The 25,356-nt window shown below is 50.7% G+C and overlaps 1 protein-coding gene across 1 annotated transcript in view; it reads left to right on the forward strand.

Moving 5' to 3' along the window:
• The window catches only part of Muc4 (mucin 4, cell surface associated), a 25,840-nt gene continuing 484 nt past the window's right edge, over positions 1-25,356 (forward strand). Inside the window, exons 1-24 of the mRNA XM_013351135.1 lie at positions 1-36; positions 1,207-3,547; positions 3,738-3,875; positions 5,175-5,314; positions 6,274-6,438; positions 7,369-7,524; positions 8,215-8,345; positions 9,804-9,892; positions 11,814-12,011; positions 12,182-12,307; positions 12,724-12,843; positions 13,148-13,359; positions 14,513-14,600; positions 14,970-15,137; positions 15,586-15,687; positions 16,039-16,266; positions 17,182-17,319; positions 19,963-20,144; positions 20,993-21,152; positions 22,031-22,210; positions 22,425-22,498; positions 23,497-23,567; positions 23,646-23,884; positions 24,431-24,593. Coding sequence (XP_013206589.1) covers positions 1-36; positions 1,207-3,547; positions 3,738-3,875; positions 5,175-5,314; positions 6,274-6,438; positions 7,369-7,524; positions 8,215-8,345; positions 9,804-9,892; positions 11,814-12,011; positions 12,182-12,307; positions 12,724-12,843; positions 13,148-13,359; positions 14,513-14,600; positions 14,970-15,137; positions 15,586-15,687; positions 16,039-16,266; positions 17,182-17,319; positions 19,963-20,144; positions 20,993-21,152; positions 22,031-22,210; positions 22,425-22,498; positions 23,497-23,567; positions 23,646-23,884; positions 24,431-24,593 — 5,645 coding nt within the window. The remainder of the gene's footprint in view (positions 37-1,206; positions 3,548-3,737; positions 3,876-5,174; positions 5,315-6,273; positions 6,439-7,368; positions 7,525-8,214; positions 8,346-9,803; positions 9,893-11,813; positions 12,012-12,181; positions 12,308-12,723; positions 12,844-13,147; positions 13,360-14,512; positions 14,601-14,969; positions 15,138-15,585; positions 15,688-16,038; positions 16,267-17,181; positions 17,320-19,962; positions 20,145-20,992; positions 21,153-22,030; positions 22,211-22,424; positions 22,499-23,496; positions 23,568-23,645; positions 23,885-24,430; positions 24,594-25,356) is intronic.

Consider the following 25,356-nt stretch of genomic DNA (forward strand, 5'->3'; position numbering starts at 1 on the left):
ATGGCCCTGAAGGACATGGAGAACTTTGACATGGAGGTTAGGAACTTGGGTATTGTAGTCCTGGCTTTTAGAGCTGAAAAATTTGGAAAAGCCGGGTCTCTAAGAGGCCCCTACTTGTGTAGAAAGCAGGGATAGTAGCCCTTATTTGTGCAGATGTTGTGAGGAGGATGTAAGTATGCTTTGGATATTAAGCAGTTGCTATGTTCTTAACCCTCACATGGTGTTTGTACCCTCTGCAGCTCAACCTTGTTTGTTTGTGCATGCATCTCCTCTCCTCTCTCTCCTCTCTCCTCTCTCTCTCTCTCTCTCTCTCTCACTCTCTCTCTCTCTCTCTCTCTCTCTCTCCTTTCTCCTGTGAAAATAAACTGCCCTGAGGGACTCTATAAGTCACATACACTGTACAATTCCAGAGCAGAGTGACTACTTGTAGATAAAATGGTGTGAATAGGGTGTCCTTGTAGCAGGGGGTTTGTTGTTGTTGTTTGTTTGCTTGTTTTTTGTTTTTGGTCACTAACCAGCTTCTAAATCACAACATGGATACTTATTATTGGTTGTGAATGTTCGGCCTGATTTGAGGCTAGTTTTTGGCTAGCTTTTTAAACTTAAATTAACTGGTTTCTCTTCATAGATAAACCTTTTTCTTTTGCTTGGGACTTTTTTTTCTTTCTTTCATTCTGTATTTCCTACTTCATAGCTCATTGACAGGCAGCTGGCTGGCCCCAGGTGCTTCCCTCTCTTTCTCCCGCATTCTCTCTGCTCCCAAGCCTAGGGTTTTCCTCCTATTAATCCTCTCTGCCTGCCTGCCCAACCCATCCCTCTACTGCTTAGCTATTTACCATTCAGCTTTTCATTAGACCAATCAGGTGCCTTAGGCAGGCAGCATAAAAACAGCAACACATCTTTACCTAGTTAAACAAATGCAGCGTATGAATGGCCAACAGGTAGGTGGGAAGAGGCTAGTCAGGACTTCTGGGAATAGAGAGGTCTCAGGGAAAAAGAAAGGTGAGTCACCAGTCAGATGTGAAGGCAGACAGAGTAAAGATAACTAAGCAAGTGAAAGCCATAGATTAAAAGCTATGGGTTACTATAAGTTATAAGGATTAGTTAGAAACAAGCCTAAACAAATGTGTCAATAGGAATTCACCAAATGTCCTGTCAACAGTAACAACACCCACCACTACAACTCAACAACTGACATCTCATCAGACTCTGCACACTGGAAGCACAGACACCAGCAGCACACCTCAAACCACACTCACAGAGCTGACCACATCAACGTTTTCAACTTCACCAAGTGGCTCAACTCCTGCACAGACAGTGTCCCAAGCGCTATCATCTCCAGAAGAAACTACGAACCTCTCCAACTCCAGTGCCTCCAACACCAAACCAACCATATCAGAGGTGTCAACGGCAGCTTTCTCTACAGATTCCACCTCAGGAAATACTGAGAACACATCGGCACCTTCTTCCCAAAGTTCCGTACCTGTCAATACTGATGGCTTCATGACGAATTCACCAAATGTCCTGTCAACAGTGACATCACCTATCACCACAACTGGGGAATTGTCAACATCTCAGAATGACCTTCCTGGTAGCACAGAGACCAGCAGCACAGCTCAAACCATAGTCACTGAGGTGACCACGTCATCTCTCTCACCTTCCCCCAGTGGCTCAACTGCAGCAGAGATGGTGTCCAATGGGATTTCCTCTCCAGATGAAACAACTGTCTCCTCCGGATCTACTGTCATCAACACAATCCCAACCACATCAGAGGTGCCCACCACAGCACACTCTACAGGATCTGCTCCTGGAATAACAGCTCCAGACATTATCCAAAGCTCTTCAGGGACTGCCACAGAAGCCTCAGTTACATCTTCACCACAGGAACTTTCAACAGTGTCAGTTCCCATCACCTCTAGTCAGGAATTGTCAGCATCTTCTCACAGTGACCACACTGACAGCATTGTGACCAGCAGCCCACCTCAATATCCCATAACAGAGGTGTCCTCATCAACTCATTCATCTTCCCCTAGGGGACCCACTGTGACACACGCAGAGTTCCAGAGAACTCCCACGGCTGGAGAAACAACTTCCCTCTCTGCTCACACTATGAGAAGTTCACCTCCAAGTTTGCCCTCCACTGAAACCTCCTCAGTAGACGCAGGGTACACAAGTGCTGTAGTTACTCCAAGTTCTCCATATGCTGCCACACAGTTCTCAATGACATCCTCACCACAGGAACTGTCCACTGTGTCAACACCCATCACTTCCACTCAGGAACTGACAACATCTTCTCAGTCTCTGCACACTGGAAGCATGGACACCAGCAGCACACCTCAAACCACACACACTGAAGTAACCACATCCACGTTTTCAACTTCCCCAAATGGCTCAACTCCTGCCCAGATAGTGTCCCAACTGACATCATCTCCAGGGGAAACTGCCAGCTTGTCTTCTACTGTCATCAACACAAGTTTAACGTCATCAGTGGTGGCGACAGCAGCACTCTCTACAGACTCCAACTCAGGAAATGCAGAAACCACATCTCCAACACTTTCTCAAAGTTCCACACTGGTCAATACTGATGTCCCAATGACAAATTCACCAAAAGTCCTGTCTACTATCACAACACCCATCACCATGACGCAGGAACTGACAACATCTTCTCAGACTCTGCACACTGAAAGCATGGGGATCCGCAGCACACCTCAGACCACACTCACAGAGGTGTCCATATCAACTTTTTCAACCACCCCAAGTGGCTCAACTTCTGAACAGACAGTGTCTCATGGGCCATCATCTCCTAATGACACAAACAACCTATCCACTTCCAGCATTATCCATACAAATGCAACCACGTCAGAGATGCCAATGGCATCAGTATCTACAGTATCCAGCTCAGGAAATACTGGAACCAAATCTCCAAACGTTTCTCACAGTTCCACATCTGTCATGACCAACATCTCAGTGACAAGCTCAGCAAATGTCCTGTCAACGATGACCACCCCCATCACCTATACTCAGGAATATTCACCATCTTCTCAGAGCATCCACAATGGAAGCATGGAGACCGGCAGCACACCTCACACCACCCTCACAGAGGTCACCCCATCATCTCTTTCCTTCTCCCCGAGTGTACCCACTCTGACCCAGACAGTTTCTTGGGGAACATCCTCCTCCGGCAAAATAACTACTCCATCTGCGTCCAGCAGGAGTCACCCACCTCGAGCTACACCAGACATATCAACCTCTCCAGACTTCACCTCAGGAAACGCAGGGCCTACATCTGCACACGTCACCAGAAGCCACAGTATTGCCACATCAAGAGTTCCAAGCACAACTCTAGCCGGACAACCAACAATCCTAGCCCACAGCACCTCTATGCAGCCGTCATCTACATATTCTCAGAGTTACCGGACAAGCAGCATGGCGTCCTCCAGCACAACTCAAACCAGCATCCTCACAAAGCCGACCACAGAAAACCACTCATCCTGTGCACCTGGACCCACTGCTACAGATGCCCCTTCCCATGGGACATCTTCCTCAGGTGAGTCAGCTGAGGTGAGGCTCCCCACAGTGAATGACGACTAGCCCCTCCTCTCCCTCTGTCCTGTTTGCGTATACATGGAGGCAGTGACTGTTGACCAGTATATAAACAAACATTTCAGCTGTCTCTCCCAGCTCCTCATTTTCTGTGACGTAAAAACCACTCTTGTCTTCTTTTCCTGTATTTCCAGGAATGACCACAAGCTCCCCGAAGACAGACAGTGCCAGAGGCACATCACCCTCTACTACTTCCTTGACCCTTACCACGCCCAGCACAACCACAACCTCCAGGTCAACAGTGCCCCCAATACCCATTTTACCAGAGCAGGGTGAGTGATGCCCATAAGACATTCCCTCTCTGCTTTCTACCCGAGCCAGACTTCAAGACTTTCTCGCTGTGATTGCGAGACTGGATTTGCCAGTTTAGGTCCTTCTGTGTTGTTGAGGGATCCAGTTCTTTGGGTTTCTACTCTGTCCCATCCAGGCCATGAACAAACCACCTTCCCCCACTTGTATTTCCTCTAGAGGGATGATGACTGAGTGTTTAGGACCACTTGGTTACAGTCTCTGCTCTCCGGGATCAGAGATTCCAGGGAACAACACCAAAGCTGGGTGCTGAGGGTGATTTTGTGCATTGTATTGGGCTGGGAGATGGAGACAGGGGAGTGAGCAGGGGACCAATCAACTGTTCTGTAGATGAAAGGCCAGGATACCAAGTGTAAGCCTGTAAGCAATGTGAGAATAGGATCAAGGTGGACAGGAGACTTCCGGAAGGGAGCTGGGGAAGGGGGAGCACCTCAGATAGGCTGCATGGTCTGAGCAGCTAGAATACAGCCGCGGGAGTGAAAAGATAATCCTCGTATTGAATGTGGGTAGGAGCTCTGAGCATTGGGATTGCCAGGAGTAAGGGTGAAGAGTGGTGGGGGGTCTAAGAACTCTAAGGAGTCTGGTGTGTGCAAAAACCTTGTGGGTGATGCAACCAGGAAGGATCTAGATTTGCACAGTGGTGGCTGGTATGGATAAATTTGGGAGGGTCAAGCAAGGGGTCAGTGAGGAATCCAAGAGCTATGTAGAGACTCTGAGCTAAGCCAATCAAGGCCAAGCCAGGGTCCTAATGAGTTGATGCTAAGGTATAGGGTGAGGTCCGCTTGAAAAATACCTAGGACAAAGTCCCAAACTGGAATCCAAAGATGTAAGGGTGGCCTAGAGTAATTTTGGGGCGGGGTGGGGTGTTTCTTCGAATTTATCTATAGAAACACCATTTCAGGAAACAAGGGCCATTTTATGAAAAGGCCTTTAAATGACTGGTCTTTGCGGTCTCAAAGTTTCATCTTTTCTCCCTTGGGCAGTTCTGACTTCTCCATCAGAGCGAGCGTACAGTTGACACCCTCATGGCAGGGCCATTAAGTCAGGATGTTCTCAGCTGAGGAATGAGAAGGGTACCAGTGAGAATATACAAGGAGGATGTGCTAGCTATGCGTGGAGCAGCAAAGAGTCAGGGCCTAGGGGCGCTTTCAGAAAGAGGGCCGAGGTAAGCAGCAGATGAGGGAAAGCTCTCTCCGGATCTTTCTGAACCTGAAGAAGCAAAGGCCCGCAAGGGTGCTGTTCTCTCCTTTGTCCTGGCCTAGGCATTCCCCTCTTCCCCTACGGGACAAGCCCTGAAGTTGGAGACCACCGGTTGTTTGCCAGGACCGTGGATTTTACCTCGCCCCTCTTCAAGATCCAGATTGGCTTCCCTCTCGGCTCCTCTCTTCGGGATTCCTTCTACGTGAGTCTCCGGCTGAAGCCCTTGTTTTAAGTCTGTGGCCCGTGTTCTCCGGGCCCTGTATCTCCCCCAGGCATGGAGACGGCCCTGTGACTGAGCAGAAGGGAGAGTGGGAGTCACCTTTGCTGCACAACACCTCCATCGCTTCTTTTATAACAATTTCTAGTTGGGGAAAGCTGAATAAAGCCATGCCTCCCTGCCCGTCTGGGCAAAACTGTCCTCTCCCTAGTAAGAAGAAATCACATTTATTTAACAAGTTTTTTGTTTTGTTTTGTTTTTGGTTTTGGTTTTTTCATGAGGAATAAGCTATGCTTGGGAACTTGATTGGCTTACCTCATTTTCATTTCTTTTTTTTTTTTCAGAGACAGGGTTTCTCTGTGGCTTTGGAGCCTGTCCTGGAACTAGCTCTTGTAGACCAGGCTGGTCTCGAACTCACAGAGATCCGCCTGCCTCTGCCTCCCGAGTGCTGGGACTAAAGGCGTGCGCCACCACTGCCCTGGCCTCATTTTCATTTCTTGTGATTGCTTCCTGATTCCCTGGGAATGGTGACGGGCTCCAATTGCCCTCAGGGAGAGGAGTAGTAACACCCAACTGAGAGGTCAACACAGTACTGGGAGGAGGACATTGACTCCTTTGTCCTCTTCTGCTCCTCCCAAGCTTTAAGGGTGCGGCTTACCAAGAAGCTTTGCTCTGACAATGGCTGGGCTACCCCACTGAAGCAGGACACCATCCACTCCTTTGGACAATATGAAACTGTCCTGATAGGGATGAGTATTTGTAAGGTGCTTAGGTAACAAGTTCTCCTAGAAAACGAGAAATGGGCGAGGGGACCATCAAGGTTGACACCTCTCATCCTCTGCACAGATGGGCCTTCTGGAGGGGGGCACGCTTCTGAGAAGCTGGCCCTTAGATGGGGATAACTCTTCGTTCAACAATCCCTAACCGAGAACCCTTGTGTTCAGTTCACAGATAATGGCCAGATCATTTTTCCAGAGTCAGACTACAGCATCTTCTCCTACCCCAACCCACCTCAAGGAGGCTTCACAGGAATGGAAAAGGTGTCCATGGTGGCCCCATTCTGGGATGATGCTGACTTCTCTAGCTCCAGGGGAACCATATTCTACCAGGTGGGTCATTCAAAGCCTTGACAGTCAGGAGTTCCAGCATCCTGTCTGGAGAGATTAAGGGCAGTGGAAGGGCATTGCATCACAGCCTCGGCTTGTGAGGGAAGCCACTGAAGCTTAAATACAGGGTAGGGAGGAAGCCAAGAAAGAATGCTAAACAGACCCTGGAACACCCTACTCCAACCATGTGGAGGCCTGCAGGTGGCAGGGATGGAGCTGTAGAGGGTCTGTCTCAATGAGTCTGAGCCAAACAGACCCCCCTCTCCGTTTCTGAGTTAATAATTCCAGTCTGTCAAAGTATGTAGCATTGGCTGCCATAGCAATTGTGTTTGTGTACCTGCCATTGACAAGGAACTACCTAGCTTCCAAAGATGAAAAGGCGTACACCCGTCCTTTAGGAGTTATGAGCTAGACACAGGAATGTAGAATTTGACACACATGGCCATATCATCCAAGTCAGTTTGAGCTAAGAGATGTATCTGTTCAATTCTAGAAGGTTTAACTTTCTAAGGTAGGGACTCTCTAGCTCACATGCCCCAGATTTTCCTGCAGCCTAAATTTAAATCGATCTTAAAGTCCAAAGACTTGTGGAAAAGATGTACAAGCAGCCACGGGCACTGAAGTGAACAGCATCCCCAAGCAGGAAGCAGGTACCTCTTAGGGCTCTGGTTCTCAACATTCCCTAGTGCTCCAGCCCTTTAATACAGTTTTTTATGCTGTGGTGACCCCCAACCGTTAAATCATTTTTGTTGGTACTTCATAATTGTAATTTTGCTACTGTTATGAATTGTAATGCAGATATCTGATATGTGACCCCTTTGAAAGGGTTGTTCAAACTCCAAAGGGATTGAGGCTCCCAGGTTGAGAACCACTGCCTTATGGGAACTGAATGGGACTCTGAATTCCTTGCTTGTGCCTACTTTCCTTTTCTAGGAATACAACACACTTCATGATGAAAACAATGAGCTCATCCGGAAGGTGGAGTCTTTGATTCGTGAGTTCGCAAGTGATTGGAGCTACAAAGCCAAGTGGACATTGAAAGTCACGTGGTTCAACGTTCCTGCCTATCCTGCCCAGTGGAACTATGGGGTCAGTGGACCATGGGTGCTGGCTCCCTGTGAGCCTGGTGGGAGCCAGACATCCCAGTAGGCTCCTAGGGAGCCTCCCTGACTGGAGGAAAGACTGCTGGCTATAGCTACCCTCTGAAAGTACAGTCTATGAGTACTCACAGTGGGCAGAAACCTTGACTGCATTTACAGGCAGGAATGTCTGTGGCTGACAAGGTCATGTGACTTACACAAGTCAGCTCCCTTCACTAGAGTGAAGTATGAGCACATGGTGCTCAGCAAACAGTTCACTGACCACCTGAGACAGGTCCTCTATACCACACACAGGACCTGGACAATGTCCTTACTTATCCCTGAGGGAGAGACAAGGAGACCTTTGTCAGCTCTGCTGTCTCCTCCAATCTCTCAGGTTCCTGTAGCTCTCTCTTAAAACACCACCTTCTAATGGGATTGCAACCCAGAGCCCTTTATTTCCTCTCCCTGCAAAAAGAGTTACAAGGAAGGAGAACTGGCCACTCTAAGTGCTTTTATACCTAAGATAACTGATGCTCTGATCACAGCAAACTTGCCTGCAAGTCCAGCCCAGGTGGACCAGGAATAGGTGACAGGCCTGTGTCCGGCCAGGGGCGTGGGGGCACCAGGGTGTGGGGCACCAGGGAGGAACCTCCAGACCTCTCATAGATGTCTCTATTTGTCTCTCGCCGACTTCCAGACCAATACCTACCAAGCCATCCTCTCCACAGATGGAAGCAGTTCCTACGCCCTGTTTCTCTACCAGAGTGGTGGGATGCGCTGGGATGTGACCCAGGGTCTGAGCAACAGAGTCATCATGGGCTTCTCCAGGTAGGACAGGATCAGCTAGCTGTCAGCACTGAACTGTGAGAGATACAGGTTCCCTGCTCACACTCCTGTCCAATCCTTGAAGATGCAGCTTCTTGGTGAAAATCACCCCCCCACACACACACACATTCATCCTGCCATCCCAACACCTGTGCACTGGAGCCTTTCAACCTTTGACCTTTCTGGTTTCCATTGACCTTAGCTGGCTTTTCAGGTAGTAGCGGCTCATTACTCCTATTACATCACATACTCTATTTATTTATTTATTTATTTATTTATTTATTTATTTATTTAATTTGTGATCACAGCCACTGACAATAGCTGACCAGTGTCCTATAATATAAGACCGTTCATTGTCCTCTAGGTAAGAAAACTTTAAGTTTGAAATTCTGAAAGCAGAATTTCAAAGTGGCAAAGCGGGCATCTGAACACAGACATGCAAGTTTGGAATCTGTGACTCCTGGCGCTCTACAGCTTAGCTGGAGAAGGCACCGAGTAGAGAGGCCATGGCTAGCTGTAGTGTGGGCTCCTGCATGGGAAGGAGCCGCAGTCTCTGAGGCAACAGCTCCCAACCCCTGCCTGTGAGGCAATCAGTTGTGATGGCCATGCATCGTGGGCTTGCAGTAACTGCCACAGACGGTTTCCTGTTCCACCGGGGTGGGTCCAGGCTGCCCTACAAGTGCATGGCTTGGACTGGCTTCTGGTGGGCAATGGAAGGAGGGAAGCGTGTCATTACCCAGGGAGCTGGCAATTTCACACCATCTCCGGTGTCCGCACCAGAGATGTCAGCTGGAGAATTTGCCCTCCAGCCTGTGTGACAGCAGAGCACTCTCTGTGGGCATGCCCCTACACTAGCACCATGGCTGTTGCTGAGGGCCTCCTTCCTTTCTGGATCCACACTGATGGTGAAGGTGGCGGGATCTCTCCACTCAGATCCGAGGGCTTTGCAATTGTCTCGGCACTGGAGCTTTACAAAGCTGTGGTGTGGTTGCAAACGACATCTCTGTCACCCAGATAGAAAACCCCAAAGTCAGACATGTTAAATTACCATGACCACCAAGCTAGTGAGTGTCCGAGTCGAGCTGGCTGTGATCGCCCAGCTTCAGAGACTGGCCTCGAGCCGTCCCTTGCAGTACGCTCTTAGAGAGCTTCAAGGGAAACAAAGGGAAATATGGCCTCAGCTCTGCTGCTTTCACACCCGCTGTGTCCTGAGTGAGCCCACTGTCACTGATCAGATGTGGGGTGAAGCAGAGGCTCCCCACCCCCACCCATCCTCTCTTCCTCCTCAGCGCTGGGGCTTGTGTCTCAGTCTGGCTGCCCACCTGACTGAGCACGGGCTACCAGCTGCTGATGGGGGCTAGCCGGAGTGACTGACAGACTAAATGTGTGGGTGGTTTTCAGCTGAGAGCGAAGAGCCTGAGTGTGACACAGAGGCCTGAGAGTCTTTCCCTTTGCCTGCAGTGGAGATGGGTATTTTGAAAACAGCCCGCTGATACTCCGGCCAGCAATGGAGAAGTACCGTCCAGATCGATTCCTGAATTCCAAATTAGGTAAAAGTGCCACCCAGCTGTATGAGCTGGCCCCAGTCCTCCCTTGCCCACTACTCTATAGCCATGGCAGTCCTAGACCGCCGTCGCTCTCTGCCACCCAGAGAGCGTCCTGCACAGGCCGACCACCTACAGGTGCATCCACAGTTGGCACCCTCTAGGCAACGATTTCTTTCCACGCCCTCAGCCCCTGTAAGTCCCCTTCCTTGGGAGAGCCAAACCCTGGATGTCTGTCAGTGGGCATTCAGGTTCTTGTGTGAGGACAAGGGTATTGCAGGTAGGGAGTTAGGATGAGCATCTAAATGTCCCATTCCAGAGCTGGAATGAAATCCTTGAGGAGATGGACCAGGAGGAGTTCCAAAAGGCTGACATTCACTTAATCAACATTTATCAAACACCTATTATATGCCAGGCAGTGGGTTAATAGAAAAATGAAAGGAGAAGGTGAGAAAGGTCAGCCACGCTGGCTCTCCACAAGCATTCGCTGTGGGAGAGACCCTAGCGGCCAGAGGCAAGTGTCCGTGGCTCTTTCTTTGTGACTCAGTGTAATAGAGAAAGGCTCCAAAGGGGAAGAAAGGCCAGCTTCCAAATTGTGATGGCTAAGAGGGCATGCTAGCACTGGAGAGAAGTCAGCCATGTAGATTTTTTTTTCGAGACAGAGTTTCTTTGTGTTGCTTTGGAGTCTGTTCTGGAACTCACTCTGTCGACCAGGCTGGCCTCAAATTCACAGAGATCCGCCTGCCTCTGTGTCCCGAGTGCTGATATTAAAGGTGTGCGCCACAATTGCCCGGCACCACGTAGATCTTGAAGCATGAGTTCAGGTCTGATTGATCTGGGACAAAGATGTCTGGCAATCAGAAATATGAGCGAAGTCAAATGGCAGGTGGGTGTCACCCCATGGAAGAGCTTTCCTGTGACATCAGCGTTCTTTGTCAAACACATCTGCTTATGATTTAGAGTATCTCACGGTGTGTGTGTACATGTGTGCACACACATGCATATATGAACGTGTGCACGTGCAGGCATGTGTGTGCGTGTGTGTACATGTGTGTATGCGTGCATGTATGAATAGGTCATTATAATAATGCTATTCTTCTGAAAACATTCAGTTTTATAATTCAGGTGGATATAGGGTTGAAAATCTCATATACTACAACATACTATGTCTGGGGCAGGGCTCTGGAGTCTTCTCTCCCTGAAGAAGTGTGCTGTATGAAATTTGCAATATATTGAAGGTTTAAACTTCACAACTCCATTGAGGATTTTTCTAGCGACTTCCCACTTCCCAAGATGGTATCTGGGCCCAAAAGTGGCTTCCACAGACTCACGGTGTTAGAGCAAGGCCCTACTAGCATGCCAATTTCTCTGTGACTTCCAGAGCCTCTGGGCAGGGACCTACCTCTGTCCTGGTTGCTGTGGCCACTGAAAGGAAAGGAAGGGTACATTATGGAGACCGAGGGTCTGACGGCATGACTGGATGGATGGCATGTCTCTAGAGGAGGAGGTGGTGGTTTAGGAACTGGAAGGTGCGGCAGAGAGAAAGAGAGAGACAGAGAGCGGGAAGGGAAGGAGGGAGGAGATAGGGAGAATGAACAGCGAAGGAGGGAGGCAGGCAGGTCAGACTGGATCACAGTGTCGCCTCCCTGCCCAGCACTGGTCCCACAGTTTTGCCATAGAGCCCAAGACTTGAAGTGTTTTGGGAGCTTCTGTTCAAGGTGGTTTGAAGATAAATCGTGGCCGGGGCCCTTCCTAGGAAGAGCTGTCCAGAGAGGCGTAGGGTGGAGGATGCAGTCTTCCTAGAAAGAGCTGTCCAGAGAGGCAGGGCGCAGGATGGAGGATGCAGTCGGAGTTTGTGTGGAGCCTAAGCTGAAGCAGAGCTTACAGGCCCTGCCCCGCAGTAATCACTGATCTCTTTGTCTCCCAGGCATCAGGGGGCTGCAGCTCTACAGGCTACACAAGGAGGTGAAGCCCAACTACCGGCTCAAGTGTCTGTGGTGGCTGGAGAGCCAGCCTCGGTGGCCCGGCTGGAGCTGGGGCTGGAGCTGGGGCTGGAGCCAGCTTTCCTGCCCTTGCTCCTGGCAGCAGGGACGACGGGACTTGCGATTCTGGCGCATGAACACAGGTGATACCCCTCTCCCACCCTTCACAAACCCCCACCGACCGTCACCTCTGCTCACACCTGTTCTACCCTTTCCCAGACACCTTGAGCACCCCACCCCGCAGACGAACTCGCCCTGTTCATCTCCACCTACCATAAGTTCCTTGGCCTGAGGATGGCTGATCTCATTGCAGGTTGGCAGTACGGCAGTGACAGGCAACTGTGCAGCTTCTCCTCTGGGCGAGGGGGCGTGTGCTGCAGCTATGGCCGCTGGGGAGAGTTTCGGGAAGGCTGGAGAATGCACAGTCCTTGGCAGTTTGGTATGTGTCTCCATGGAGATCTCAACACATCTTAACAGGACGGAGACTTGAAATCATATCCCCACAGAGACCTTCTGCGGGAGCACACGGAGATGAACAGGGCAGGGTAGCCTGCTGCTGCCCACCCTGGGGCCCGCTCTAGTCTCTTGATACCATTGTCTATGTCCGCTCTTCCCCTGGCCCTCTGACGGCTTACACTATTTGCCATGTTATGTAATAGCCCCTCATGCCTTCAAGGAGGACATGCAATGACATTCTGTCACAGACTACTGCCAGTCACTGAGCACGGGAGGATGTGAGCTGCGCCATGCCTGTCTCCAGACACATACTCTAGCCACTGATACCACCATGCTCTATCATACCCGCCTGCTGGCTCTGGGGTGCTCTGCCCTCTGACAAACCGTTCTTCTCCACAGAGCAGGAGCGGGAGGCACAGAAGTGGTGCTGTCACTGGAATGACAAGCCCTCCTTCTGTGCCCTTTACCACCGCGCCCGGCCCCGCCTTAGCTGTGCTACGTACAGACCCCCACGGCCAGGTGAGCATCATGGTGGAGGTGGAGCATCCAGGAAGGGAGCCTGGGTTAACAAGAGATCAGCTTCCTAGGGCAGAATTGTGACCACAGGGATGATGGGGGCAAGCCTTGTGTGAGCCTAACAGCAAACAGAAGGCTTTGTATATAGCAATGGCATAGGGGCAAGAGCTGGGTCAGGGACTACAAGCATAAGAGGCCTTTGGGTCAGGTTGTGGAAGCCAGGGGAATTTGCCCGAGCTTGAGTCCACCAAGACAGAAGCCCTACCTGCTGGGCAGTTATGCTGACGTGTAACGTCCTTTCTTTCAGCGTGGACATATGGCGATCCCCACATCACCACATTGGATAATGTCACTTACACCTTCAACGGGCTGGGGGACTTTCTGCTGGTCCAGGCCCAGGACACAAATTCCTCCTTCCGGCTGGAGGGCCGCACTGCCCAGACAGGCTCTGCCAAGGCCACTAACTTCATTGCCTTTGCAGCTCAGTACAACACCAGCAGCCTGGCTTCCCCCATCACAGTAAGCGAGGGGTTATCCAGGGTACCCTCGCGTTCCCTTCCCCAGGACCCCACAGAAACCATCAGCTGGACCCTGGAGGAGGACGAGAATAAGGGAAAGAGGAGAGATTGGTTTTCTATTTTCTCACTGTTGTGGCCAAGTCCCTGATAAGGAGTAGCTTAAGTAAGGAAGGGTGTGCTGGCTAGTTTTACGTCAACGTGACAAAGCAACCATTTGAGAGAAGGGAAGCTCAATTAAGAAGATGAACTGAGCTGCAGGCAAACCTGTAGGGCTTTTTCTTTTTCTCTTTCTTCTTTCTTTCTTTTTTTTTTTTTTCCTGTTTTGGTTTTTCTGAAACAGGGTTTCTCTGTTGCTTTGAAGCTTATCCTGGACATTTTCTTGATTAGTGACTGATGTGGGAGGGCCCAGTCCTTGGTAAGTGGTACCGTCCCTGGGCTGGTGGTTCTGGCTTCTTTAAGAAAGCAGGCTGAGCAAGCCCTGGGAAGCAAGGCAGTAAGCAACATCCCTCCATGGCCTCTGCATCAGCTCCTGCCTCCAGGTTCCTGCCCTGCTTCAGTTCCTGTCCTGCCTTCCTTCAGTGATGAACAATGACGTGGAAGTGTGAGCCAGATAAACCCTTTCTCCCCAAGCTGCTTTGATCACCACTTTTCATCACAAAAACAGTAATCCGAACTAGGATGAAGGGTTTATTTTGGCTCACAGTTTGTCGCTCAGCTAAAGATTTCAGGAAACACTCATGTAGACACACCCAGAGATATGTTTCCATGGTGATCGTACATCCTGGAACAAAGGGAGAGAGGACACAGCCATAGAGGAGAGAGAAGAGTAAAACGTAGAGACAGCACAATCAGATAGGTGCCAGCTCTTACTGGCTGTTCAACCTTGACAAAAGCTTACAGTGTCACTGTTTTCTCATAGCACAATGGGGACAATAGGGCGGGGACAATGGTATTGTCTGCTCCGCAGGGGTGCAGTGAGACAGCCTGACTCCCACTGAGCTCCCTCCACACACATCCTCATCGTTTGCCCTGTCCATCACCTACTTCTTCCACTGGCCTGGATTATAGCCTTGAATTGCTCTCCAGAGCCTTATTTCCAGGCCTCTGCCCTGCCTGCTCGTGCTCCTCTCAGGCCTCCTTCAATTCCTTTCCAGGTTCAGTGGTTCCTGGAACCCAGTGACACAATCCGAGTTCTACACAATAACCAGACCGTGACCTTTAACACCAGCTACACGGATGAAGGTAGGCTCAGTAGCCGTCAGCACCCGGCCCCGCCCCACATCTTCTGGTTTCAGCAGGATCTCAGCCCCCTGGGAGTGGTGTGCTGGGGGAGGCTGCAACACCCAGCAAAACAGAATGTTTGTACTCCGCCCCTCTGTCCCTTAAACTGCTGCATTAGAAGGGCCTTCTTCACCCAGCCCGGGCACTGAACGTTCCTTGTTTCTTACCGCAGAAGGAAGTGTCAGAAGGCTGAGCTGGGTAGCGTGGGACCTTTAGTCGAGGCATGGACAGGATTCCCAGTGCCCTCTGTGTCATAAGCCTTCATTGCTGCTGAGTCGTAGGCCCAAGAGGCGTGCTGGCTGGGGTGTCACTTATCCCCCTATCTTCCAGACTTGCCAATGTTCAATACCACTGGTGTCCTCCTGACCCGAAATGGCTCCCAGGTTTCAGCCAGCTTCGACGGATCAGTGACCATCTCTGTGATTGCTCTCTCCAACATCCTCCATGCCTCCTCCAGCCTCCCAGAGGAGTACCGCAACCACACGCAGGGACTCCTGGGTAAGAATGGAGCTCAGACCCTGCACAGGCAGCTGTCTCGCCTGTGGGCTTGGACTTCACTACCCAGTTTTTCCTCAGTGCCCCAGGGCTCAGAGGAGGCTGCTTTACCCACTGTTTAGGCTAACTTCCTGTTTGTCTGCCATCTTTTCAAGGTAATCTGAAGGAGGCACTATGGGAAAAGTGGGGGCCCACCCGGCTACCCTCTCCCTCCCTCCACACCTACGTTTCCTTTTCTGACCCTCATCGCCTCCTTCCTCCCATCGTTCCCCACATCCTTCCTGGTTCTCTTCTCCCTCTCTAAAGCACAAAGGTGCAGTGTGAGCGTATGGTCCTCTCCCACCTCCTGGGACCCTGGACGGGGACAGATGCAGCTGTCTTGCCAGGTGCACCCTGGAGAGTGGATGACACCACTTTCTTGTGGAGACGAACCTCCTGCTCTTTCCCACAGGAGTCTGGAATGACAATCTGGAAGATGACTTCAGGATGCCCAATGGCTCCACCATCCCTGCCCACAGCTCTGAGGAGACCATTTTTCACTATGGAATGACATGTGAGTCTGGGGTCCTCAGGCCACTGGGGCAGGTCAGTGAGGAGGCTGCTGTACTGTCTTCATTGTGTTTGTGGCGACCTTAGTCACCCTTGGCAAGGTCCAAAGATTTTGCCACTGCCCCACGTTTGTCCCTGCCTCCACTCCACCTGTATGTCCCTCCTGGGAAGTGGGGAAGGGGGTGGGTGGCCTTCCCTCACTGAAGCAGACATTTCCAGACTCAGAAGAAGCCAGAAGCCTTCTCATCCTTACCAGCTCCCATGCCTCACCCCTCACCCATCATGAAGACTAGGGGCAGGCACAGCTAAAACATGGCTGGAGTCTCACACCGTCATCGTAACTCCTGCGTTACAGGGCAAATCAATGGGACAGGTCTGCTTGGAGTGAGGACAGACTCTCTGCCTTCCAACTTCACCCCCGTCTTCTTGTCCCAACTGTTGAACACCTCAAATGAAGACGTGACCTCTGGGTGCCATGGAGACCCGCAGTGCAAGTTTGATGCCCTGGCCACAGGAAACATAACCATCGGACGAAATACCAACATGATCTTTGAAGCATTCCAATACGTGAATGGCACTCTCAGTAAGTGACAGGAGGCACCAAGGGGCCTTTCCGGAGACAGAAAGCAGGCGAGGACCCCATTTCATGACACTCCTTCAAGTTCTGCGTTTTTATTTCTTTAATGGATCAAAGCCTCTGACAGCTCCCAGCTCTCTCAGGCCCTCTGACAGCCTTCCCTTCACTGCCCAGTGCAGTCTGTCCCCTCCCTCGTCCAGAAGCCCTTTCCTGACACTCCCCTCTTGTCCCTTCTCCTCCACCCCACGGGCTTCTTTGGGCTCACTGGTAACTTTCCACATGCCTCTCTCTTGCCTGCAAGGCTCTCTCTGCAGACGGCCACAGGCGTGTTCTCTCTCATTCTTCAACGTTGCCTGCTTAACAAGGCCCTCTGGGCTGTCTTGTCTCATTTTTCTTCTCTATTCACACCCTTTTTCTGATTATTTTCGTTAGTATTTTTAACTACTCAGTGCGTTTTATAATTTATGATTCCCTTAGGCCTCTTTTTCCGTCACTGTTCATTGCTATAGAGATTAGTGCCATACCTATATCACGTGCTTGATAAATCTGTTATGGGAATGAATTAATAAGCAATGGACTGGAAATAATAGGCTTCCAAGAAACAGCATTGGGAGAGTTGGAAAATGGAATGTCCATTTACAAATCACCCTCACAGGTTTCAGTTCTTCCTGGGGTAAAAACCAACCATCTGTTCCCAAGGCCCAGCGTGGCATTCTGTTCAGGGAAGAAATGACCCAGTTTGAGGAGGAGGTTGGAAAAAGGAGTCTAAAGTTTGCAGAGCAGAAAGTCTGAGTCCTGCTCTGGAGGTGGGCCCCGGGCTTGGGAAGGGCTTGTAGGAAGAGTCATAGAGAAAGGAGCAGAAAGGGAAGGCTGGAGAAGGTCCTGCGCATAGCTAGTCTCGGCCATGTCTCTCTGTTTCAGATCAGTACCCACCCTCTATCCACTGCCCCAGCGAGATTCAAGCCTACAGGGAGCGAACGGAGATCATTATGATCACCAGCAACTCTAAGGATGTCACATTCAGCCTCACCAATGAGTGTAGTGGCTTTAAACTCTCTGGTAAGAATCTTTGGCGGGCAACAGCATGGGGTAGGGGCTGAGAGGCCCGAGTCAACTTGGGCTGTCTTGCATTTCTTCATTCTGCTCAGTAACCTGTTATCTTTTCATTTGAGTAACCAAGACCAACCAACGTTTTTCCCTGCTTCCACCTCCTCTCCCCATCCTGTTTCTCTCTCTCCTTCTCCCACTCCCATTTCCCAGCCCAAGCTTTTGTTCTGGATGTTTTAGGGCAGCATCAGAAATGAAACTAGAACAAGAATGTATCACCACATCTGACTTGAGAAACAGCATTTCTTTTGAAAATACTTTTTTGTTAATTTTAATTATGTTCCTGTGTGTATATGGGGTATGTGCACATGGTTTCAGGTGCTGGAACCTGCCAGAGGTGTTGGGTCCCCCTGGAGTTGGAGTTATAGGCAGTGTGAGCCACCTGAAGTGGATGCTGGGAATCGAACTCTGGTCCTCTGAAGCAGCAATGTGTTCTCTGAATCATGGAGCCATCTCTCCAGGCCCTGAGAAACAGACTTTCTTAGTATCGGTGCTTATAGCTGGCTATAGCAGCTCAAGCCTGGCATCTTAGAGGAAGGAGGATTGCCATGAGATCAAGACCAGTCTGGGATACAGAATGACACATGGTCCCAAGCTAATAAAGATAACTATAGTTCAAATAGGTGGTTCCCTCCCCAAGTGAGTAGCAGTAAGAGGTTTAGATAGACAGAACTAAATAGGTAGACTTACTCTGGGCACACAGAGCTAATGCAAAGGTCATTTACTTCCATCTAATAAAATGCTTGCTTTTTTTTTGAGACAAGAGTCTCACTATCTGACTCTGGCTGTCCTAGAACTTACTGTGTAGAACTGACCCGTCCATCAGGTCCAGTTATTCAGGGTCTGAAGATGCTCTACCTGTAAGAATCATGGGCGAGAGAAAAGAAGGAGACCAAGCAGAATTCAATTGTCAAGGCTCTCCATTTATTAGGGTAATGGTTACAGCTTATATAGCCTTTGAATGAGGAACTTGGCTTGAGGTGGGGGGTAGGGGGTAGCAAAAGTTAGCACACCTGGTGTATTTTGTGTAAGCGGAAATATTCTTTTGTGGTTCTGTTAACAAACAGTTTTCAAGATAGTTGGGATGTGGGCAGGTTCCGTTAACAAACAGTTCTCAAGATAGTTGAGATGTGGGGCTCTCTGCAAACATTCTTAGGACAATGGTCCCTGACATAGAACAGCCTAGCCTTGAACATACAGAGATCTGCCTGCCTCTGTACCTTGGGATTATAAGCTACCATGCCCAGTTATATGTATCTTTTTAACCATCATGGAGCATTTACCAGATCATTAGAACGATCAAGTACGACCATTAAAAATACTAGTTTAGCTTGGCAGTGTTAGTGAACACCTTTAATCCCAGAATTGAGAGACAGAAGCAGGCCACTCTCCAAGTTCAAGGCCAGCCTGGTTTACAGAGTGAGTTTCAGGACAGCTGGGGCTCACAGAGAAACCCTGTCTAGTTTACAGGGTTGATGAGAATCTCAGCAGGTAAAAGCACTTGCCACCAAGCCTGATAACCTAATTTTCATCCTGGGACCCATATGGTGGAAGGAAAGCACCAACTCTTAAAAGCTGAACTCTGACCTCCCCATGAATGCTCCCACATGACACAAAATAAATAAATGGAATAAGAGCCATACGTTTACAGCATTATCATAGCTACTAAAAGAATAACACACTGTGGAATAAGACTAAGAAAAATACAAATACCTTTATTGGTACTTTTTGTTGTTTTTCCAGTGGTTAGCCAAGCTTATCCAACTTTCTCTCTCCTCTGACTTCCCGGATTAAAGCAGCACAGCACATCTTCCCCGGTTAGTAATGGTGTCTGAGAACCTAGGCCAGTAGCTGTGACTCGGTGGGCTAAAGCAGGAGGGATAGCGACTTCCTTTGCTAAACCAGAGTCACCAGGGACCTTCCTCTGGGCTCTAACCACCGATCGGTCTCATTTTGGGACACTTTGTCTACATCTCCTTTGTTCCATATGGCGCTGCCTTGGTACACAATGGCATTACAAGGCTTCCTGCCAGCCTGGGCTCTTCTTCTGGAAGGAGATGGTGTGAAGTCAACTCCATCCCTCCTTACTCTTTGTTCCCTCCAACCTGCTGCCTACACCCTGGAGTCTGATGTCTGATAAGGTAGCCGTCAAGGCCTGGGAAGTCAGAGGTGAGGATGGTGAGATGGTGAGGAAGCAGAAAGGAGGTGCTGGGGGACGAAGCCACTCCAGCCTGCGGTTTGGGAAGCGTTAAGTGGACACTGACACCAAGCAAGACCCATCCCAGTACAGGCTCAGGCAGAGATGCGCTTAGCAGCCTCTTCACGCTAGTGGGAGGGGAGCAGCCTTCTCCTATTTCTACCTACACCCAGCACCCCAGCTCGTTCAGCAGGTGCCGCCTCCCTCCAGTTTAGAGCATGACTGCCATCACTGTAGGAATTCCAGCTCTGCGGGGGGTGGGGGGAATGGGGAATTGTGTCTTTGCTCAAATGGTGGCATTCAGAATTCAGGGAGAAGCAGGGTGTTCGATGCCAGCATGCATTGACCACAGAGCAGAGGATCTCCCAGCCATCGAGGTCTCTTTTTCCTCTGGACAGATAACGGGAGTTTGCTGTGGACACCAGCACTTCCAGAAGCATGTACCCTGGAGATTCTAGCAAGGGACGCTAGGACTCATTTGTCATCCGTATTCCAGCCCAGGACTGTGGCTTGCTTCTGCAGTATGGAGAGCCAGTGTTTGTACAATGAGACCCACAGGGAAGGCAATTCTTCCCTTGAGGTGAGTAGTGGGAACTGGGGAGGGCTTCTCTAATGGTTGCGGGGGAGGAGGAGCAGATGGAGGGATGCAGAGAGCATGCTCTCCCTTAGGCATGGTGCATGCAGGGAGGGTGGAGCTGTGGTGGTGAGGAGCACAGGAGCCCATCTTGTGGGAAGGGGAGCTTTCATCACTGCTCAGAGCACAAGAGAGATTTGTGCTCCACCTCACACCCTGCCAGGCTTAGAAATGCTCACCTCAGCCTTTCGCATAGTCCCCACCGCAGCACTGAGGTGCAGGACGGGAAGTTCTGTGCACTCTGGAGAGAGGTCCATAGCCTCCCGCAAGCTGCCCCGCCTTTCTCCCCGACCAGAGACTGCTGGGCTCCGACACTATCAACCTTCATAGGGTGTAATAGAGAGCTCCCCACAACCATCTCCTTGGGCTTGGGAAGAGAGGGTGGGTGTTGTCTTGAGACCTACAGCTCCTCTGTTTGCTTTCCCTCTAGTCGAGGAAGCACCCCTTTTGTCCTTGGGAGAAAATTCTCTCCATCCATGTTTGTGGTCAAGTTTATGACCCAGGTTCGCAGCTCTTGCCCCATTTCTGTTTTGTCTCTTTGCTTGTTTCTCTTTCCTCTCTGTTTCTTCCCCTGTCTCACTCTATCAGGGATTCCAGGAAAGGAGGAAGAGTGTGAGACAGGAGAGGCTGAGAGCCTACTGCAGAGGCAGGGAGGGGATGGTGTAGCTATGGGCAGGGACTCCCAGTCCTGTCCTGTAGGGGCTGACACAAGCAGGCCTTCTCACGGCTGAAGTGTCAGGCAGAGATACTAGACGTCCTTTAGCTTGTGAACACCAGCCCCTGCTGTTATTCAGGTGACCAGCTGTAAGTGCGATGAGGACTCCTTTGGCCGCTTCTGTGAACGCTCCAAGAACCTCTGTGAGGTTCCATGCTTCCCAAAGGTGACCTGCATTCCTGGGAAGGGCTGTGGGCCCTGCCCTCCGAACATGACTGGAGATGGGCGGCATTGTGCAGGTGAGCTGGGAACAGGGTCCTGGCAAGAGGAGGTTGCCAGGTTCTGGGTCCAGGTGATAGGCCAAGGATCTGTGATAGACAAAAACAAACTGGTGTGTCTGTCTTTAGCAACACGTCTTCAAATCCCCCACGATAAGCTGTGGTAGGAGGGCTTAGAAGGGGATGGTGGATGGCGTGGGGCCGGAGGAGAGGATGCAGATGCTAAGGGTGGGGCTGGAACAGAGCAGCTGTGAGATCCTGCTATAGGAAAAAAGGGAAAGACTGGTAGAGAAGGGTGGGGGACCTGAGGTAAGCGGGACTCTCGGGCACCTGGGCATCCTCAGAGACACAGGGCTCAGGGGCTCTGCTTCTCTCAAGTCAGGACATCGGAAGTGTCACCATGGGACCCTAAATGACAGAGGAACCTACATTCTCTTTTGACTTCTTTCCTGCCTACCTGCATTTCTTCCTCTGAGCCACAGTAGCCACACACCAGAGATGACAGTGTGGCCTCTCCAGTCCTTGAAGGCAGCCAAGTGGAGTCAGGAGACCACTGTCTTTGACCAGAGTGGGTGGAGCCAGGAGATGGCCATCTGAGGGTTGAAGTAGACTGGGATCCTTCTCGTCAGCTTTCTGGGTCCTTCTCTGACAAGAGCAGCTCTGAGCTGTATGCCACAGCCTCTGCAGAAGTGGGAGAAGGCTTACCTGGGAGAAGGGAAATGTTATAGAGAAATGCCTGGAGAAGGATGAGGGAAAGACGATTTAGGGTTCAGAGTAGCCCATGAGCACAGCACAGATTGAGCATGGGAGAAAACAAACACAAAAACCCATGATATCCTAGGGGTCAGGTTTCAACAGGCTACTCATCTCCTTCAGCTGACTGTCCTGCCCCTTTACAGCTCTCGAAGACTCTCTAGTCTGCCAGAGCCATTCCTGCCCTACAAATTACTGCTATAACCACGGCCACTGCTACATCTCTGAGGCTCCAGGTTGTCAGCCCACTTGCACCTGCCCCCCAGCCTTCACTGATACCCGCTGCTTCCTGGCTGGGAACGACTTCACTCCCACCATCTCTAAAGGTATGACTAAATCCTCCTGCCATCCCTACCAGCCTCGTGCGTCTCTTCTGCCTGGCTGGGAATGTTGGGAAAACCAGTGTCTGAGGCCCAAGTTCCCCCAAACACCCAGGTTGGAACTGAGTTTTCCTTCCATGTGGTAAGTTTGGGCTAGGGAGAGCTAATGAGGGCTGAGAAGTCCCTGAGGTGATGAGTGGTCCTGCTTCTCCCTTTCCAGAGCTTCCCTTGAGGACCATCATGCTCTCGCTCAGGGAAAATGAAAACGCCTCCCAGGCTGACGTCAACGCCTCGGTCAGTGTTGCTTGTTGGGCTCCCAGTGGGAAGCAGATCTTGAAAGGTCCTCATGGGGGCTGTGCTATAACTTGCACATCCTTCGAAGGCCTTAATTTCCCAAAGGAAGGAAGCCTCTTGCCAGGGGCGGGCAAAGGGCCTTGGACATCTGGAAGCCTCAGGATTAGAGACCATAGCATATATTAGAATCACCAGCTTGCCCTGAGAAGACTCTAGGGTGACATGTCACCCCAGCCTGTCTTCTGGGCACCCCTCATGATTCACACTTGCTGGCTGCTATACTGAAGAAGTCACCTCCACCCGACTTCCCAAAGGGAACTGCGATAGCATGACCTTGTCGATAGCTCCAAGCAAAGTAGGTGAATCAGTGAATGGTGGAAACTCTAGACTCCCTTACATAGGGACACAAATCTCTGCCCTGCGGCTTCCTAGAGCAGGTGTAACAATTGGACAAGCTTATTTATAGCGGCTTTGTGTATAAACAGGGATAGCGTAAAGAGTACCCGTCATCAGGCCGTATCAACACTGAAATGACAAAGCATATAAAACATTTAGAACCAAAACACGACAGACATTCAAAGTAATTATTACTATTGGTACCCTGAGGCTCAACCTCAACCAATCAGATGTTTCTGCTGCCCTTAACTGCAGGCTCTTTGAAATAAACGGCTCCTGAGTCACCTTGGCATTCCTGGCACTGGGCTGTGCTGGGATCTTAGCTAAACAATTTGTGTTTGGTACATATGAGGGGAGAGGAAGGGCTGGATCGGAGACCAAGCAGAGGTGTTTGTTTCAGAGATTCCCCTGGCAATGCTGGGGGGAAAGGGCCTCAGCCCTCACCCATTGAATATTTACTAAGCTAGGACCCAGGCCAGTCTCAGGTGAGAAGAGATGGGCTTCCGGGGCTCCTAGGCCTTGCATTCAAAGGTGGGTGGGGCCTTTCTGATTCACATTCCCCCTGTCCTCTCGTCCCCCCCTCTCATTTTCCCCCATTGTAGGTGGCATACAGGCTAGGGACCCTGGACGTGCGGGCTTTTCTTTGGAACAGCCAAGTGGAACTGAGGCGGATGTAAGTGAGGCTGTCCCTCCATGATGCCCGTCTCCTCTCCCCTGCTCCTCAAACCCTCACTGTTACCCTCCCACACAGCTCTCCCTCAGCACAGCCCTCTGACAAGTCAACTCAACACTGGTGGGTCGTCTCCCACTTCCAGTACCGTCCCAGGGGGCCTGTCATCCATTTCCTGAACCACCAGCTCATAGACGCTGTGGTGGAGGTCTTCCTCCTCCAGGCTCGGAGTGGGCGGCCGAAAAGGAGCAACCCTGAAGCCAGGAGAAACGTCACCTTCTTCCCCATCTCCAGGGAAGATATCCAGGATGTGACGGCCCGTGAGTTGCTCGCTCTATCTTGGGGACAATATCGAGACAACTGGGGAAGAGGAGAGAAGTAGCTAGAGGAGCCGTCAGAGACCCGAGGGCCACATCAAGCCCCAGTAGAAAGTATGTGGCCCCACATGCAGGTCTGCAGTTGAAGAGGCAGCAGGTTAAGTCAGCTCTGAGGTTTGCAAATCTCTGAGTGAAATTTATCACTTAGGAAAGGTCCCCATCACATAGCTGGTCATTTGGAGAGTATGAGGTTTGGCTAACTTCTGAGCGTGTGCTCATCACTACTGGCGTTTTCAGACCCTGAAAACTGTCACCCCCTTGGTGACAACCCTTAGGGCTGTACAGTAATTTATTTGCTAAGCGCCCCAACTCTGTTACACACTGTTGATTGGATCAACCCTGTAGAACTGAGTACCCACAGATACAGGTATCTGTGCACTCAACCGATTGTTTCTCAGGATAGCACCTGACATTTGACTTCTCAGTGAAAAAGGCATGAATTACCTCCACTGTTTGCTTGTTCTATATGTGTCTTTGTCCTGCCTACAGTGAACCTGAGTATGCTGGACTATTACTTCCTGTGTGATGGCTACGAGGGCTACAAGCTGGTCTACAGCCCCCAGAATGGTGTCACCTGTGTGTCCCCATGTAGTGAGGGCTACTGTCACAATGGAGGCCAATGCCAGCATCTACCAAACGGGCCTCAATGCAGGTGGGTAGGGGCCTGGGGTAGGAGAGGATAGTACTGGAGAACACAAGCTGGGTGGGGCACAATAGGTTCAGGAAGGCACTGTCCTTCCCAACGTACGACACTGGGGTGACTCCCTAGTAACTGGGGGACAAGAAGCAGAGGGGGGGTGAGAGGAGGCCAGGTGCCGCTCCTCCGCATGGAGACAAAAAAGACATGTATTGCTTCTGAAACTCAGGCTAGTCGCAGAGGGTACTCCAACCATCCCGGAGATGAGAAAACTGCACTGTAGAGCAGCGAGGGTCCAGGGGGCGCTCAGGGACCTCCCAGGAAGTACTAGAGCCTCCTGAAGATGGATGCCCTCCAACCCTGTAGAAAGGAACCCGCTGTCTGGGTCTGGTCCCGGTTCTGCCCCTCTGCAAGAGCGCTCAGTCTGGGGACACCCCTGAAGCTGGATCCTTAGGTTGTTAGCAAACTGAGCGTCTCCCCAAGGAGAGAACTGTATGTCTGCAGTGACACAGGGGCTTGCTGCCCAATGTCCTCTGTTTACTCTTGTCTCACTTAGTCCAGGACTGGTCAAAGGAGTTGGGCTGAGTGGAGGATGGAGCCCATCCTTTGGGAGAATAAGGGGATGGGTTTGTGACTATATGGGTACCCCATCCTTCTGGGCCATCCAGGTGGGGTAGAATGTGCTATGTACATCTCCTTTCTTTAGCTGGTGACCCCTTCTTTAGCTGATGACCTCACTTCTTTAGCTGGTGACCTCACTTCTTTAGCTGGTGACCTC

Source organism: Microtus ochrogaster, chromosome 2 (genome assembly GCF_000317375.1).
Source record: "Microtus ochrogaster isolate Prairie Vole_2 chromosome 2, MicOch1.0, whole genome shotgun sequence".
In the NCBI taxonomy this organism is placed as follows: domain Eukaryota; kingdom Metazoa; phylum Chordata; class Mammalia; order Rodentia; family Cricetidae; genus Microtus; species Microtus ochrogaster.